General features: G+C 53.2%; 1 protein-coding gene across 1 annotated transcript; it reads right to left on the reverse strand.

Annotated features, from left to right (window-relative positions):
• Positions 1-3,010: 3,010 nt before the first annotated feature.
• LOC114672615 (uncharacterized) lies at positions 3,011-12,959 on the reverse strand. Its single transcript, XM_077967082.1, has 3 exons — positions 12,699-12,959; positions 8,267-8,423; positions 3,011-3,226 (listed from the first exon to the last, which is right to left on the reverse strand). Exons 1-3 carry the CDS (start codon positions 12,832-12,834, stop codon positions 3,211-3,213), a joined length of 309 nt encoding a protein of 102 aa, XP_077823208.1. The 5' UTR covers positions 12,835-12,959; the 3' UTR covers positions 3,011-3,210.
• Between the last annotated feature and the right edge of the window lie 798 nt (positions 12,960-13,757).

Here is a 13,757-nt window from a genome sequence, read left to right on the forward strand (position 1 = left end):
CCCTGACGTAAGGAGGCTGATTTGTGGGTTCGCTAATTTATTGTATTTTTATTTTTTTATTTTTTGATACCGAATCTTACTCTGTTGCCCAGGCTGGACTGTAGTGGTGCGATCTCGGCTCACTGCAACCTCCGCCTCCTGGGTTCAAGCGATTCTCCTGCCTGGGCCTCCCGAGTAGCTGGGATTACAGGCACCCGCCACCACGTCTGGCTAATTTTTATATTTTTAGTAGAGACAGGGTTTTGCTGTGTTGGCCAGGCTGGTCTCAAATTCCTGCCCTTGGGTGGTCCACCCACCTCAGCCTCCCAAAGTTCTGGAATTACAGGTGTGAGCCACTGCATCCGGCCTGGGTTCACTAATTTAAGAAGTCAAGTGGAACGCCCAATTGAAGCACATCCTGTCTCCAGCACCCACACGGTCTAATCAAGTGCTGGTTAGATCAGCTCCATTTAAAAAAAAAAACTTGAATCCAGCCGGGCACAGTGGCTCATGCCTGTAATCCCAGCCCTTTGGGAGGCCGAGGCAGGAGGATCACCTGAGGTCGGGAGTTCCAATTTTGTCCTTTTGGGTGAGATGAGGGAGCAAAGAGACAGCAGTTTTTCCTTGACTGGCTGAGGCAGTGAGTGCTGTGGACCCACCTACCTCATCCCAAGAAACTCCACCTGGTGAGACAGCCACTGGATGTTGTTGGTGTTTTGCCTGCCTCTGTGGACGAGGAGGTGTGAGAGTCCCCCTGCCTAGTTCTAGAGACCCAAGGCTTCTGAGCTGCCAACTGCAGGACATCATGTGTATCATGGCACCTGTGGACATCAGAAGTCCTAACCTGCCCACAGGTGGCCAGTGGTGGGGCGTGTATGGGGAGCACTCCTGAGTGTATTGGAGACCTTGCCATGTGAGTGCAAGCTGGTCTTGCTACTCATCTGCCGGTGGTGTGGCAAAAAGGTATCGGCAGGATCCAAGACAGTGTACCAAGTACCTGGAGCCCACGTGATGGGCTCGGTATGGTCACAGCGTCTAGGACAGCTAGGGCTCTGGGAGTAACGGTTGACTTCTTTAGGTGGTAATCCACTGTCAGCCACCAGCAGCTCTTTCTTTTTTTTTTTTTTTTGAGATGGAGTCTCGCTCTGTCGCCCAAGCTGGGGTGCAGTGGCCGGATCTCAGCTCACTGCAAGCTCCGCCTCCCGGGTTCACGCCATTCTCCTGCCTCAGCCTCCCGAGTACCTGGGACTACAGGCACCCGCCACCACGCCCGGCTAGTTTTTTGTATTTTTTAGTAGAGACGGGGTTTCACCATGTTAGCCAGGATGGTCTCGATCTCCTGACCTCGTGATCCACCCATCTCGGCCTCCCAAAGTGCTGGGATTATAGGCTTGAGCCACCGCGCCTGGCCAGCAACTCTTACCTGTTCCACTGGCCATGCAAGGCTGTTGTGTTGCCATATTTCTTTTCTTTTTTTTTTTTTTTTTTTTTTTTGAGACGGAGTCTCGCTCTGTCGCCCAGGCTGGAGTGCAGTGGCGCGATCTCGGCTCACTGCAAGCTCCGCCTCCCGGGTTCACGCCATTCTCCTGCCTCAGCCTCCCGAGTAGCTGGGACTACAGGCGCCCACAACCGCGCCCGGCTAATTTTTTGTATTTTTAGTAGAGACGGGGTTTCACCGTGGTCTCGATCTCCTGACCTTGTGATCCGCCCGCCTCGGCCTCCCAAAGTGCTGGGATTACAGGCGTGAGCCACTGCGCCCGGCCGTGTTGCCATATTTCTTTCTTTCTTTCTTTTTTTTTTTTGAGATAGAGTTTCACTCTTGTTGCCTAGACTGGAGTGCAATGGCACGATCTCAGCTCATTGCAACCTCCGCCTCCCAGGTTCAAACGATTCTCCTGCCTTAGCCTCCCTAGTGGCTGGGATTACAGGCATGTGCCACCATGCCCGGCCAATTTTGTATTTTTAGTAAATACAGGGTTTCTCCATGTTGGTCAGGCTGGTCTCGAACTCCCGACCTCAGGTGATCCTCCCGCCTTGGCCTCCCAAAGTGCTGGGATTATAGGCATGAGCCACCGCGCCCGGCTGTTGCCATATTTCATCTCTTTTTCTATTTTCTCTTGTTTCTTTTCTTTTTTTTTTTTTTTTTGACATGGAGTGTCACCCAGTGACTGTCACCCAGGCTGGAGTGCAGTGGCGTGCTCTCAGCTCACTGCAGTCTCCGCCTCCTAGGTTCACATGATTCTCCCGCCTCGGCCTCCTGAGTAGCTGGAACTACAGGTGTCCATTACCATGCCCGGCTAATTTTGTATATTTAGTAGAGACGGGGTTTCTCCATGTTGGCCAGGCTGGTCTTGAACTCCTGACCTCAGGCGATTCACCCGCCTCGGCCTCCCAAAGTGCTGGGATTAGAGGCGTGAGCCACCACGCCCAGCCTTTTCTTTCTTTTTTTGAGTCAGAGTCTCACTCTGTCGTCCAGGCTGGAGTGCAGTGGCACGATCTCGGCTCACTGCAACCTCCACCTCCTGGATTTAAGCAATTCTCGTGCCTCAGCCTCCCGAGTGGCTGGGATAGCTGGGACTACAGGTGCCCACCACCGCACCTGGCTAATTTTTTTGTACTTTTAGTAGAGACAGGGTTTCACCATGTTGACCAGGCTGGTCTCTAACTCCTGGGGTCAAGTGATCTAACCGCCTCAGCCTCCCAAAGTGCTGGGATGACAAGCATGAGCCACCACGCCCAGCCCCATATTTCATCTCTTACTCCCTGAACTGCCCTTAATCCCTTCATCAAGCCCTGATGCTCCTTTTTCCCTCTGGGATTCTGTACTGCTTCTGTTGGGCCGCCCTGAAGGTGGGTAGCAGGGAGATTCACGCATCCCACTGGCCCTTCTCTGCATGCAGCTCTTACGGAGAATCCCCTCTGGCCATTACAGGATGGGGAAGCATGGGGATAAAACACAGTTCCTACGCTGCAACACACACATAGAAGCATCAAAAACAGGGCATCAAATTGGCCCAAGACGCCACACTCACAAGATCCCATCGGTCTTCATTCCCCGTTTTGAACCATGTACACACCCAGTGAGCTGAGTCCAGATAACTTTTCCTTCCACTGGTCCAAACAGGAGAGTGATGTGGGCTACTCATACCCAATAGAGCCATCAAGTTTGAGTCCTTCTTCTCCTCCAAATTCCCCAGCACACTTGGATGGTGCCCACGGCCTTGGGAACCTCTAATCATCTTTCTTCCTAATGTAAGAAGAGGGGTGAGAGGGGGAGGGAGGAAGTCCATGAACAGAATTCTGCATGTATTTTCAGGCAGCGTGGCAATGGCTCATGACTCAGCCAGGGACCACTCAATGATTTTCAATCCATCCAATGCTCCATACCAGGCGGTGAGCTTCTCATAGCTGACCCATCTACTTCGGCTTTGGGAGCCCCATGACTTAGTAGCCATTGCCACGTGGTTTTCATTTATTTATTTATTTATTTATTTTTGAGACGGAGTCTCACTCTGTCACCCAGGCTGGAGTGCGGTGGCGCCATCTCGGCTCGCTGCAAGCTCCGCCTCCCAGGGTTCACGCCATTCTCCTGCCTCAGCCCCCCGAGTAGCTGGGACTACAGGTGCCCGGCCTGCCACATTGTTTTCAGCTGGATCTGTGGAGTTTGCACCATTTGGCCAACTCAAACTTGGTGTCACAGTGGCAATCTTATTTGAGGATTCTTCCTACTTTAGACAAAATAATGTAAAATAAAAAATAAATGTAACAGTTTATTTGAGCATTAAAGGAGGCATGAATCAGGCAGAACTCAAAGCTGGAAGAGGCTCTGAGAGCTGTGCCTTAGCAGCGTGAGCTGCTTTTACAGTAGGCTTTTACAGGCTGAATGTGGAAGTGAAGTACAGAAATAACTCAAGGCCAGGCCGGGTGCAGTGGCTCACGCCTGTCATCCCAACACTGGGAGGTCGAGGCAGGCAGATCACATGAGGTCAGGAGTTCGAGACCAGCCTGGCTAACATGGTAAAACCCCATCTCTATTAAAAATACAAAAATTAGCCGGGCATGGTGGTGCACACCTGTAATTCCAGCTACTTGGGAGGCTGAGGTGGGAGAATCGCTTGAACCCAGGAGGCAGAGGTTGCAGTGAGCCGAGATCATACCACTGCACTCCAGCCTGGGCAACAGAGCATGACTCCGTCTCACAAAAATAAAACAAAGAAAGAAAGAAAAGAAATAACTCAAGGCCTTTGCCTTATTTGGGTGTGGTCTGATCAGTGGCTGCCCGTGATTGGTTGAAACCTGGCTATCTGTTACCAGATAAACCACTGAGTAAAGTTGCTGGGTTGGTTAGTGTGAACTCCCAGTACAGAGATGGCCTCAGGCAATGACTGCTCCTTATTTTGCTTTAAACAACTTTAGGCCGGGTGCGGTGGCTCTCGCCTGTAATCCCAGCACTTTGGGAGGCTGAGGCAGGTGGATCACAGGGTTAGGAGATTGAGACCATCCTGGCTAACACGGTGAAACCCCATCTCTACTAAAAATACAAAAAATTAGCCGGGTGTAGTTGCGGGTGCCTGTGGTCCCAGCTACTCGGGAGGCTGAGGCGGGAGAATGGTGTGAACCCAGGAGGCAGAGCTTGCAGTGAGTGAGCCGAGATCGCGAGATCGCACCACCGCACTCCAGCCTGGGTGACAGAGCGAGACTCTGTCTCAAAAAACAAACAAACAAACAAACAAAAAAACAAAAAAAAAGAAAACAACTTTAATCCAGCCGGGCACAGTGGCTCATGCCTGTAATCCCAGCCCTTTGGGAGGCCGAGGCAGGCGGATCACCTGAGGTCGGGAATTCCAGACCAGCCTGGCCACCATGGTGAAACTCTGTCTCTACCAAAAATACAGAAATTAGCCGGGTGTGGTGGCAGGTGCCTGTAGTCCCAGCTACTCGGGAGGCTGAGGCAGAAGAATCACTTGAACCCGGGAGGCGGGGGTTGCAGTGAGCTGAGATCGTGCCATTGCAGTCCAGCCCAGGTGATAAGAGCAAAACTCCATCTCAAAATAAATAAATACATAAATACATAAATAAAAATAAATAAAATTGAGTGGCACCTCTTCCTCCTGCTCCAGCCACATAGGATATGCCTGTTTCCCCTTCATCTTGTGCCAGAATGATGTTTCCTGAGGCCTCCCCGAAAGGAGAAGCCGCTATGCTTCCTGTGCAGCCTGTGGAACTGTAGGCCAATTCAACCTCTTTTCTTTCTAAATTACCCACTCTCAGGTATTTCTTTGTACCCATATGAGAATGGACTAATACAGATGGTTTTGGGAGGTGGAGCCTTTGGGAGGTGACTAGATCATAAGGGTGGAGATCTCATGAATGAGATCAGTGCCCTTATAAAGGAGACCCCTGGCCAGGTGCAGGCCCTCAAGCCTGTAATCCCAGCACTTTGGGAGGCCGAGGCAGGTGAATCACCTGAGGTCAGGAGTTCAAGATCATCCTGGCCAACATGGTGAAACCCCGTCTCTACCAAAAATACAAAGAGCAGCCGGGGGTGGTGGCGGGCACCTGTAATCCCAGGTACTTGGGATGCTGAGGCAGGAGAATCACTCGAACCCGTGAGGCGGAGGTTGCAGTGAGCCGAGATCACACCATTACACTCCAGCCTGGGCAACAAGGGCGAAACTCCATCTCAAAAAAAAAAAAAAAAAAGAGAGACCCCCCAAGAGACCCCCGACTGCATTCACCATGTGACGTCGTCTATGAGGAGGTGGGCGCTCAGCAGACACAGAATCTGCCTGCACCTCGATATTGGACTTTCTAGCCTCCATCACTGTGAGAAATGCATTTCCATTGTCTGCAAGCCACCTGGCTGGTGGCGTTTTTTCAAAGCTGAGTAGGACAGTCACCTTCCCTTCACCAGGACCGTAAACCCCGTGTCTCAGCTGTGGTTTCCTGCGAATTTGTCAGCAAAACCTCCTGAAATGGGCCAGAGCCCCCCTTGGAGCAGCAGGACATGCCACGGAGACCTTTCACCATGCCCTCAGGACAGATCTAGAGTTGGCTGGAGAGGTCCAGGAACGGCTGGGCCACGCCTCCCTGACAACACTGGGGGCTCCACCCCCATGTGTCAAGGGAACCAAAGCTCCAAGGACTTCCTGGTTTCTGCCCTCGGTGGGAGTGGAGCCGTGGTCGGGAGACCCACGCCTCTGTGACTGTCAGAGAGGCGAGACCTTCTGCGCACACATCTTCTCTTTCTTTCTTTCTTTTTTTTTTTTTTTTTGAGACGGAGTCTCACTCTGTCGCCCAGACTGGAGTGCAGTGGCCGGATCTCAGCTCACTGCAAGCTCCGCCTCCGGGGTTCACGCCATTCTCCTGCCTCAGCCTCCCGAGTAGCTGGGACTACAGGTGCCCGCCACCTCGCCCGGCTAATTTTTTTTGTATTTTTTAGTAGCGACGGGGTTTCACCGTGTTAGCCAGCATGGTCTCGATCTCCTGACCTCGTGATCCGCCCATCTTGGCCTCCCAAAGTGCTGGGATTACAGGCTTGAGCCACTGCGCCCGGTCCTTTTTTTTTTTTTTTGAGACAGAGTCTTGCTCTTGTCACCCAGGCTGGAGTGCAGTGGTGTGATCTCGGCTCACCGCAACCTCTGCCTCCCTGGTTCAAGCAATTCTCCTGCCTCAGGCTCCCGATTAGCTGGGATTACAGGCATGCGCCACCAGGCCTGGCTAATTTTTTGTATTTTTAGCAGAGACGGGGTTTCACCATGTTGGCGAGGCTGGTCTCGAACTCCTGAACTCAGGTGATCCACCCGCCTTGGCCTCCCAAAGTGTTGGGATTACAGGCGTGAGCCTCCTTGCCCGGCCCTCTAAACCATTTTTAAGCACACAGTCGGTGACATTAGGTACGTTCACATTGTTGTGCAGGCCTCACCGCCACCCGGCTCCAGAACTTTTCCATCTTGTAAAACTGGTGTTGGCCGGGTGTGGTGGCTCACGCCTGTAATCCCAGCACTTTGGGAGGCCGAAGCAGGTGGATCACCTGAGGTCAAGGGTTCGAGACCAGCCTGGCCAACATGGTGAAACTCCGTCTCTACTAAAAATACAAATATTAGCTGGATGTGGTGGCGGGCACCTATAATCCCAGCTACTCGGGAGGCTGAGGCAGGAGAATTGCTTGAACCGGGGAGACAGAGGTTGCAGTGAGCCCAGATCATGCCACAGCACTCCAGCCTGGGCAACAGAGTAAGACTCTGTCTCAAAAAAAAATGGCAAAATTGATCTCACTCGAGGTTTTGAACCTAATTACAGCTTTAAGACCCCATTTCCACAGAAAGTTGCATTTACACGTTCCAGGGGGACTTGTCTTTTGGGGGGCACCATTTAGCCCACTACAGTGTCAAAATCGAGGTGCAGGGCAGCACGTGTAGTGTGGTACCATTTTCAATTTTGTCATTTAGCTCTGTGTGTGTGTGTGCGCGCGGGTGCGTGCCTGTGTGCGTGCGTACGTGTGTGTGTCGGCCTCCTGTGTTCCTTCCATGCATAGGTGATTGAACCTCTCCTGCTATTTTTTTTTTTTGTCGAGACAGAGTTTCGCTTTTGTCACCCAGGCTGGAGCGCAGTGGCGCGATCTCGGCTCACTGCAACCTCCACCTCCCGGGTTCAAGCAATTCTTCTGCCTCAGCCTCCTGAGTAGCTGGGATTACAGGCATGCGCCACCACGCCCGGCTAATTTTTTTGTCTTTTTAGTAGAGACGGGGTTTCACCATGTTGGCGTGGCTGGTCTCGAACCCCTGACGTCAGGTGGTCCACCCGCCTTGGTCTCCGAAAGTGCTGGGATTACAGATGTGAGTCACCGCACCCAGCCCTCTCTTGCTATTGGTAAAGGTACAAGTCGGGGGACTGAATCGTGTGCCCCCTAAATTCCTTCCTGGAAGCCCTAACTTGCCAGGAGAGGGTGTTGACGACGTGGCTTCTGGGAGGTGCCTGGGGTGGATGAGGTCATGAGAGTAGGCCTTAGTAGAAAGGGCACGGGTGCCCTCCCCTTGCTCCTTATCCCACCCTCGCGTCAGGACGCAGCGAGAAGGCACCAGAGAAGGGAGGCAGGGCTGAGCTCAGGGAAAAGGGCTGGGTCCTTAGAGAGGCCGGGGTTGGGAACCTCAGGCGGGTTCCCAGGGTCTGCCAGGAAGAGGACCCTCACCAGAGCCCGACCAGGCGGCGCCCCCACCCCTAGTCTCCAGACCAATGGGGAGGAAACATCTGATTTGTGAGGATGCCCTGGCCGGCGGAGACAAACCTCAATCTTGCGGGTACTGGGGCCATGGTGCCGGTGCCTCCGGATCCTTCACAGCTGCTCAAGATGAGGGTGACGCAGAGAGACGCCGCCATAAACTCGAAGGTAGTGGATGGTGAAGCCGTCTCCGTGCTGTCATCCTGTGAGCGATGCTCAGTGTCTGGGGAACACAGGAGGCCATCCCACTGAGCGGGGCTGTGACTCGTGTTCATAACTGTCGTCACCCTAGTACCTGCCGCTCCTAGTACCACCCCAGGTGGGCTGAAGCACACGGGAAGGTGGGAGTGGAGAGAGAAGGGAGGCAGGGCTGAGCTCAGAGCTGCGTCCTTCGAGAGGCTGGGGCTGGGAACCTCAGGCAGGTGCCTCTAAAACAGCCCCTGTTGCTGTTGTTTTATTTCCTTATCACCGATGTCTTGAACGTTCATTGTAAAATATGCAGGTTCATCTGAGGCAGGACAGGCAGTCGAGAAAGTGACCATGTCTTCGGAACATGTCAACTGTGGTGACCCCACAGTCAACACAGTAAGCCCTAGTGTTGGCACTGTAGTCCCGCTCACTCAAGCGCAGCTGTCTCCAGTAGGGGCCTTCCCTGTAGATACCATGGCTTTTTTTTTTTTTTTTTTTTTTTTTGAGGTGGAGTCTTGCTCTGTCTCCCAGGCTGGAGTGCGGCAGGGCAACCTTGGCCCACTGCAACCTCCACCTCCCAGGTTCAAGCAATTCTCGTGCCTCAGCCTCCCGAGTAGCTGGGATTACAGGCACCTGCCAGCACACCCAGCTGATTTTATTTTTATTTTTTTTTTGGAGACACAGTCTCACTGTATCCTCCAGGCTGGAGTGCAGTGGTGCGATCTCAGCTCACTGCAACCTCTGCCTCCCGGGTTCAAGCAATTCTCGTGCCTCAGCCTCCCGAGTAGCTGGGATTACAGGCACCCGCCACCACGCCCAGCTAATTTTTTTCTTTTTAATAGAGACAGGGTTTCACCTTCTTGGCCAGGCTGGTCTTGAACTCCTGACCTCAGGGGATCTGCCTGCCTCGGCCTCCCAAAGTGCTGGGAGTACAGGCATGAGCCACTGCACCCGGCCTTTTTTTTTGAGACAGGGCCTCATTCTGTTGCCCAGGCTGTGTGCAGTGGCATGATCACACGAGGGCTCACTGCAGCCCCGACATCCCAGGCTCGAGTGGCCCTCTTACTTCAGCCCTCCTGAGTAGCTAGGACTATAGGCATGTACCACCATGCCCAGCTAAGTTTTTATTTTTAGTAGAGATGGGATCTCACTATGTTGTCCAGGCTGCTCTCAAACTCCTGGCCTCAAGCGATCCTCCCCCATCTCGCCTCCCAAAGTGCTGGGATTCCAGGTGTGAGGCCCTGTGCCCGGGCAGAGGAATGACGTTCTGGCCCAGGCTATGTGGGTGAGTGGTGAAGCTGTCATGCTGAGTGAAAGAATCCAGGTACAAGGGTCCACATGGTCCCGATTCCATTTCCACGAAATGCCCAGAACGGGCAAATCCACAGACACAGGAAGACGAGTGGTTGTCATGGGCTGGGGGAAGAGGAATGGGGCCCAGTGCCGATGCAGAGGGCATTTGCCTTTGCGGGGAGGAAAATGTTCTGGAGGTGATGGTTGCAAAACATTGGAGCCGTTGCAAAAAACTGAAAGGACTAAACCATACACGTTTTTTTCTTTTTTTTTTTTGAGACAGAGTCTCACTCTGTCGCCCAGGCTGGAGTGCAATGGCACCATCTCAGCTCACTGCAACCTCTGCCTCCCGGGTTCAAGTGATTCTCCTGCCTCAGCCTCCCAAGTAGCTGGGATTACAGGCATGCAACACCACACCTAGCTAATTTTTGTATTTTTAATAGAGACAGGGTTTTACCATGTTGGCCAGGCTGGTCTCGAATTCCTGACCTCGGGTGATCTGCCCGCCTCAGTCTCTCGGGATTACAGGTGTCGGGATTACAGGCATGAGTCACCATGCCCGGCCAAATTGTACACTTTAGAATAATTTTATGTTATATGAATTTCACTTCAATAAAAAAAATACAGGTAAGGGCTGGGTGCAGTGGCTTACGCTTGTAATCACAGCCCTTTGGGAGGCTGAGGCAGACAGATCACTTGAGGTCAGGAGTTCGAGAACAGCCTGGCAAACATGGTGAAACCCCGTCTTCACTAAAAATATAAACATTAGCTGGGCATGGTGGTGGCCATCTGTAATTCCAGCTACTCGGGAAGCTGACGCAGGAGAATCACTTGAACCCCCAGGTGGAGGCTGCAGTGAGCCAAGATCACGCCACTGCACTCCAGCCAGGGCAACACAGCGAGACTCTGTCTCAAAAAAAAAATACAGGTAAGCAAAAATAAGTAAAGTTGGCCGGGCGTGGTGGCTCAAGCCTGTAATCCCAGTACTTTGGGAGGCCAAGACGGGCAGATCACGAGGTCAGGAGATCAAGACCATCCTGGCTAACACGGTGAAACCCCATCTCTACTAAAAAGAATACAAAAAACTAGCCGGGTGAGGTGGCGGGCGCCTGTAATCCCAGCTACTCGGGAGGCTGAGGCAGGAGAATGGTGTGAACCCGGGAGGCGGAGCTTGCAGTGAGCCGAGATCCGGCCACTGCACTCCAGCCTGGGCGACAGAGCCAGACTCCGTCTCAAAAGAAAAAAAAAAAAATAAGTAAAGTCATCTCTAACCTGGCCATCCAACAGATGGAATCGCTGTGGAACCCAAATGTATAGCCTTCCAGATTGAGACCTTTGTTGTTGTTGTTGTTGAGACGGAGTTTCACTCTTGTTTCCCAGGCTGGAGTGGAGTGCAGTGGCGCCATCTTGGCTCACCGCAATTTCTGCCTCCCGGTTTCAAGTGATTCTCCTCCCGAGTAGCTGAGATTACAGGCGTCCGCCACCATGCACGTCTAATTTTTTGTATTTTTAGTAGAGATGTGGTTTCTCCATGTTGGTCAGGCTGGTCTGGAACTCCTGACCTCAGGTGATCTGCTGGCTTCGGCCTCCCAAAGCGCTGGGATTACAGGCATGACAGATTGGGAACTTTTGACTGTATGTACACACACACAGTCACACACCCGCATAAACATACACAGGCACAAACATATGCATTTTGCATGAAGGGGTTACTTTACCTTGTTGCTTTTTTCAAAAGAACTGAGGGTCTGGGCCATATTATTGGGAATCACGCATTCTAAGCAAAGTTTTAAACATGATGTTTTCCTGCTGATGATATGTAAAAGAAATTGTCTAACCACTAGCGTAAGAGCAAAGCTTCCCTTGGGCATCAGAAAGACTGTTTTTCCCCCAACATCGTGGACTTCGTGAGGGTGACCAGGCAGCGCCGTGAGATCCCCATGGGTCTTCAGGCTGATCTCCAGGATCCTGGGGAATGCACACCTCCTTTAAAGGGTTATGAATTCAAGCTCAGGACATTCTGGACCTCAGCTCCATTGTAAAAGTTGCTGCCAGGTGTGGTGGCTCACGCCTGTAATCCCAGTACTTTGGGAGGCTGAGGTGCGTGGATCGCCTGAAGTTAGGAGTTCGAGACCAGCCTGGCCAACGTGGTGAAACCCCGTCTCTACGAAAAATACAAAACTTAGCCGGGCGTGGTGGCATGTGCCTGTAGTCCCAACTACTGGGGAGCTGAGGCAGGAGAATTGCTTGAACCCAGGAGGCGGAGCTTGCTGTGAGCCAAGATCACACCACTGCCCTCCAGCCTGGGTGATAGAGCAAGGCTCCATCTCAAAAAAAAAAAAAAAAAAAAGTTGCATAATGTTCTGTTTCCTGGATTGACCATAATTTATGCAACCAAGTGTCTCTTGGCGGGTACTTAGGATGTCTAAACTCTCTCTTTTTCTGAAACACGCTGTTTGAACAACCTGGCTATATCTGTGTCCTGTTCCTTAATTATTAACTGGGGACAGATACCTGCAGGTGACATATCTGGGTCAGAGACTTTGAACGGTGGCTTTCTATCATAATCTGCTCCAGAGAGCAGGGTACCCCTGGGGGTAGCTGAGGCAGAGACTCAGCCCACCCCTGTCCCGTGGGACTCCCTGGTGGCAGTGCTGTCTGGACTCTGGGGCGGCGGCCCTTCCGGGGGCTGCTTCCCTCCCTCCCCAGGCACAACCTTGGGGGAACGGACTGCCCTTCCCTGGGCCCTCAGCCTCACTGGCCCCCCCACTCTCCCCTTGTCCTGTCGTCTTTTGGTCTCAGAATTCATCTGGTCCTGCCTTGCCTTGGAGCCAATGCTATTCCCTATGCCAGGAATTCCAACAACCTGCCTGATGGCCCCGTGAGTAATCCAGCCCAGGGCACCAGCTCATATGACCCCACTTTCACGGAGGCCCTCCTGATCCAACAGGTCAGGCAGACGCCCCTTACTGCCGGGCTCCCCACCAGCCCCCAAGCCCCCTCTGGTTGGACCCACCTTGCCTGTCTCTGTCCCAGTGCTGACCACCGCTGATTCCACACCTCAGCACCGGGGTGCAGGCATGTACACGCACGCTTGCACACGCAGGCACACGCAGGCACACACAGGGGCTAGCTCCCTCACGCCCACTCATGCACACACACTCCTTCCGGAGAGCTCACTGACACACGTGCACTCACACTCACACACACATGCACTCACACACACACATGCACTCACTCACACACATGCGCGCGCACACACACACACACCCCCCCGGGGCTTGCTCAGCTCTGCTACGAAGGGCCCCTTGGGCTCAGGCCACTGACCCTGCGGCTCCTGACACTCCCAGTCCAGGGTCCCGTCAGCCTCCCCCTGAGGCTGGCTGGACTTTGGCCTGATCAGGGTCACTCAGTGGAGCTGTGACCTTCTCTTCCTCCCTCTAGAAGCTCCTGCAAGACCAGCAAGGCTGTTGAGATAGGGATGGAGGAGGGAGGAGAAGGGAGAGGGAAGAGGGGAAAAGAGAGGGAGGAGGAAGGAGAAGGGAGAGGGAAGAGGGGAAAAGAGAGGGAGGAGGAAGGAGAAGGGAGAGGGAAGAGGGGAAAAGAGAGGGAGGAGGAAGGAGAAGGGAGAGGGAAGAGGGGAAAAGAGAGGGAGGAGGAAGGAGAAGGGAGAGGGAAGAGGGGAAAAGAGAGGGAGGAGGAAGGAGAAGGGAGAGGGAAGAGGGGAAAAGAGAGGGAGGAGGAAGGAGAAGGGAGAGGGAAGAGGGGAAAAGAGAGGGAGGAGGGAGAGGGAGGATAGGAGGGGAAAGGAGTAGGGGAAGGGGGAAGGAGGAGGAGGGGGAAGAAGGAGGAGGAGGAGGAGGAAGGAGGGGGGAAGAAGGAGGAGGGGGAGGAATCTTGCAATCTGAATAAAAACATCTTTGGGCCTCATTTGCACCCCAGGCCTCCCAGGCTCCGCCAGGCTGGGTGGGTGGAGGTGCAGGCGTGGTGGAGAGCTGAGTCCTGGATTGGCCTAGCAGATCCCAGTCCTGGCTGCACCGCCTCAACCACGTGACTTTGAGGGGCAGCTCCTCCT

The sequence above is a fragment of the Macaca mulatta genome, chromosome 15 (genome assembly GCF_049350105.2).
Source record: "Macaca mulatta isolate MMU2019108-1 chromosome 15, T2T-MMU8v2.0, whole genome shotgun sequence".
Taxonomy (NCBI): domain Eukaryota; kingdom Metazoa; phylum Chordata; class Mammalia; order Primates; family Cercopithecidae; genus Macaca; species Macaca mulatta.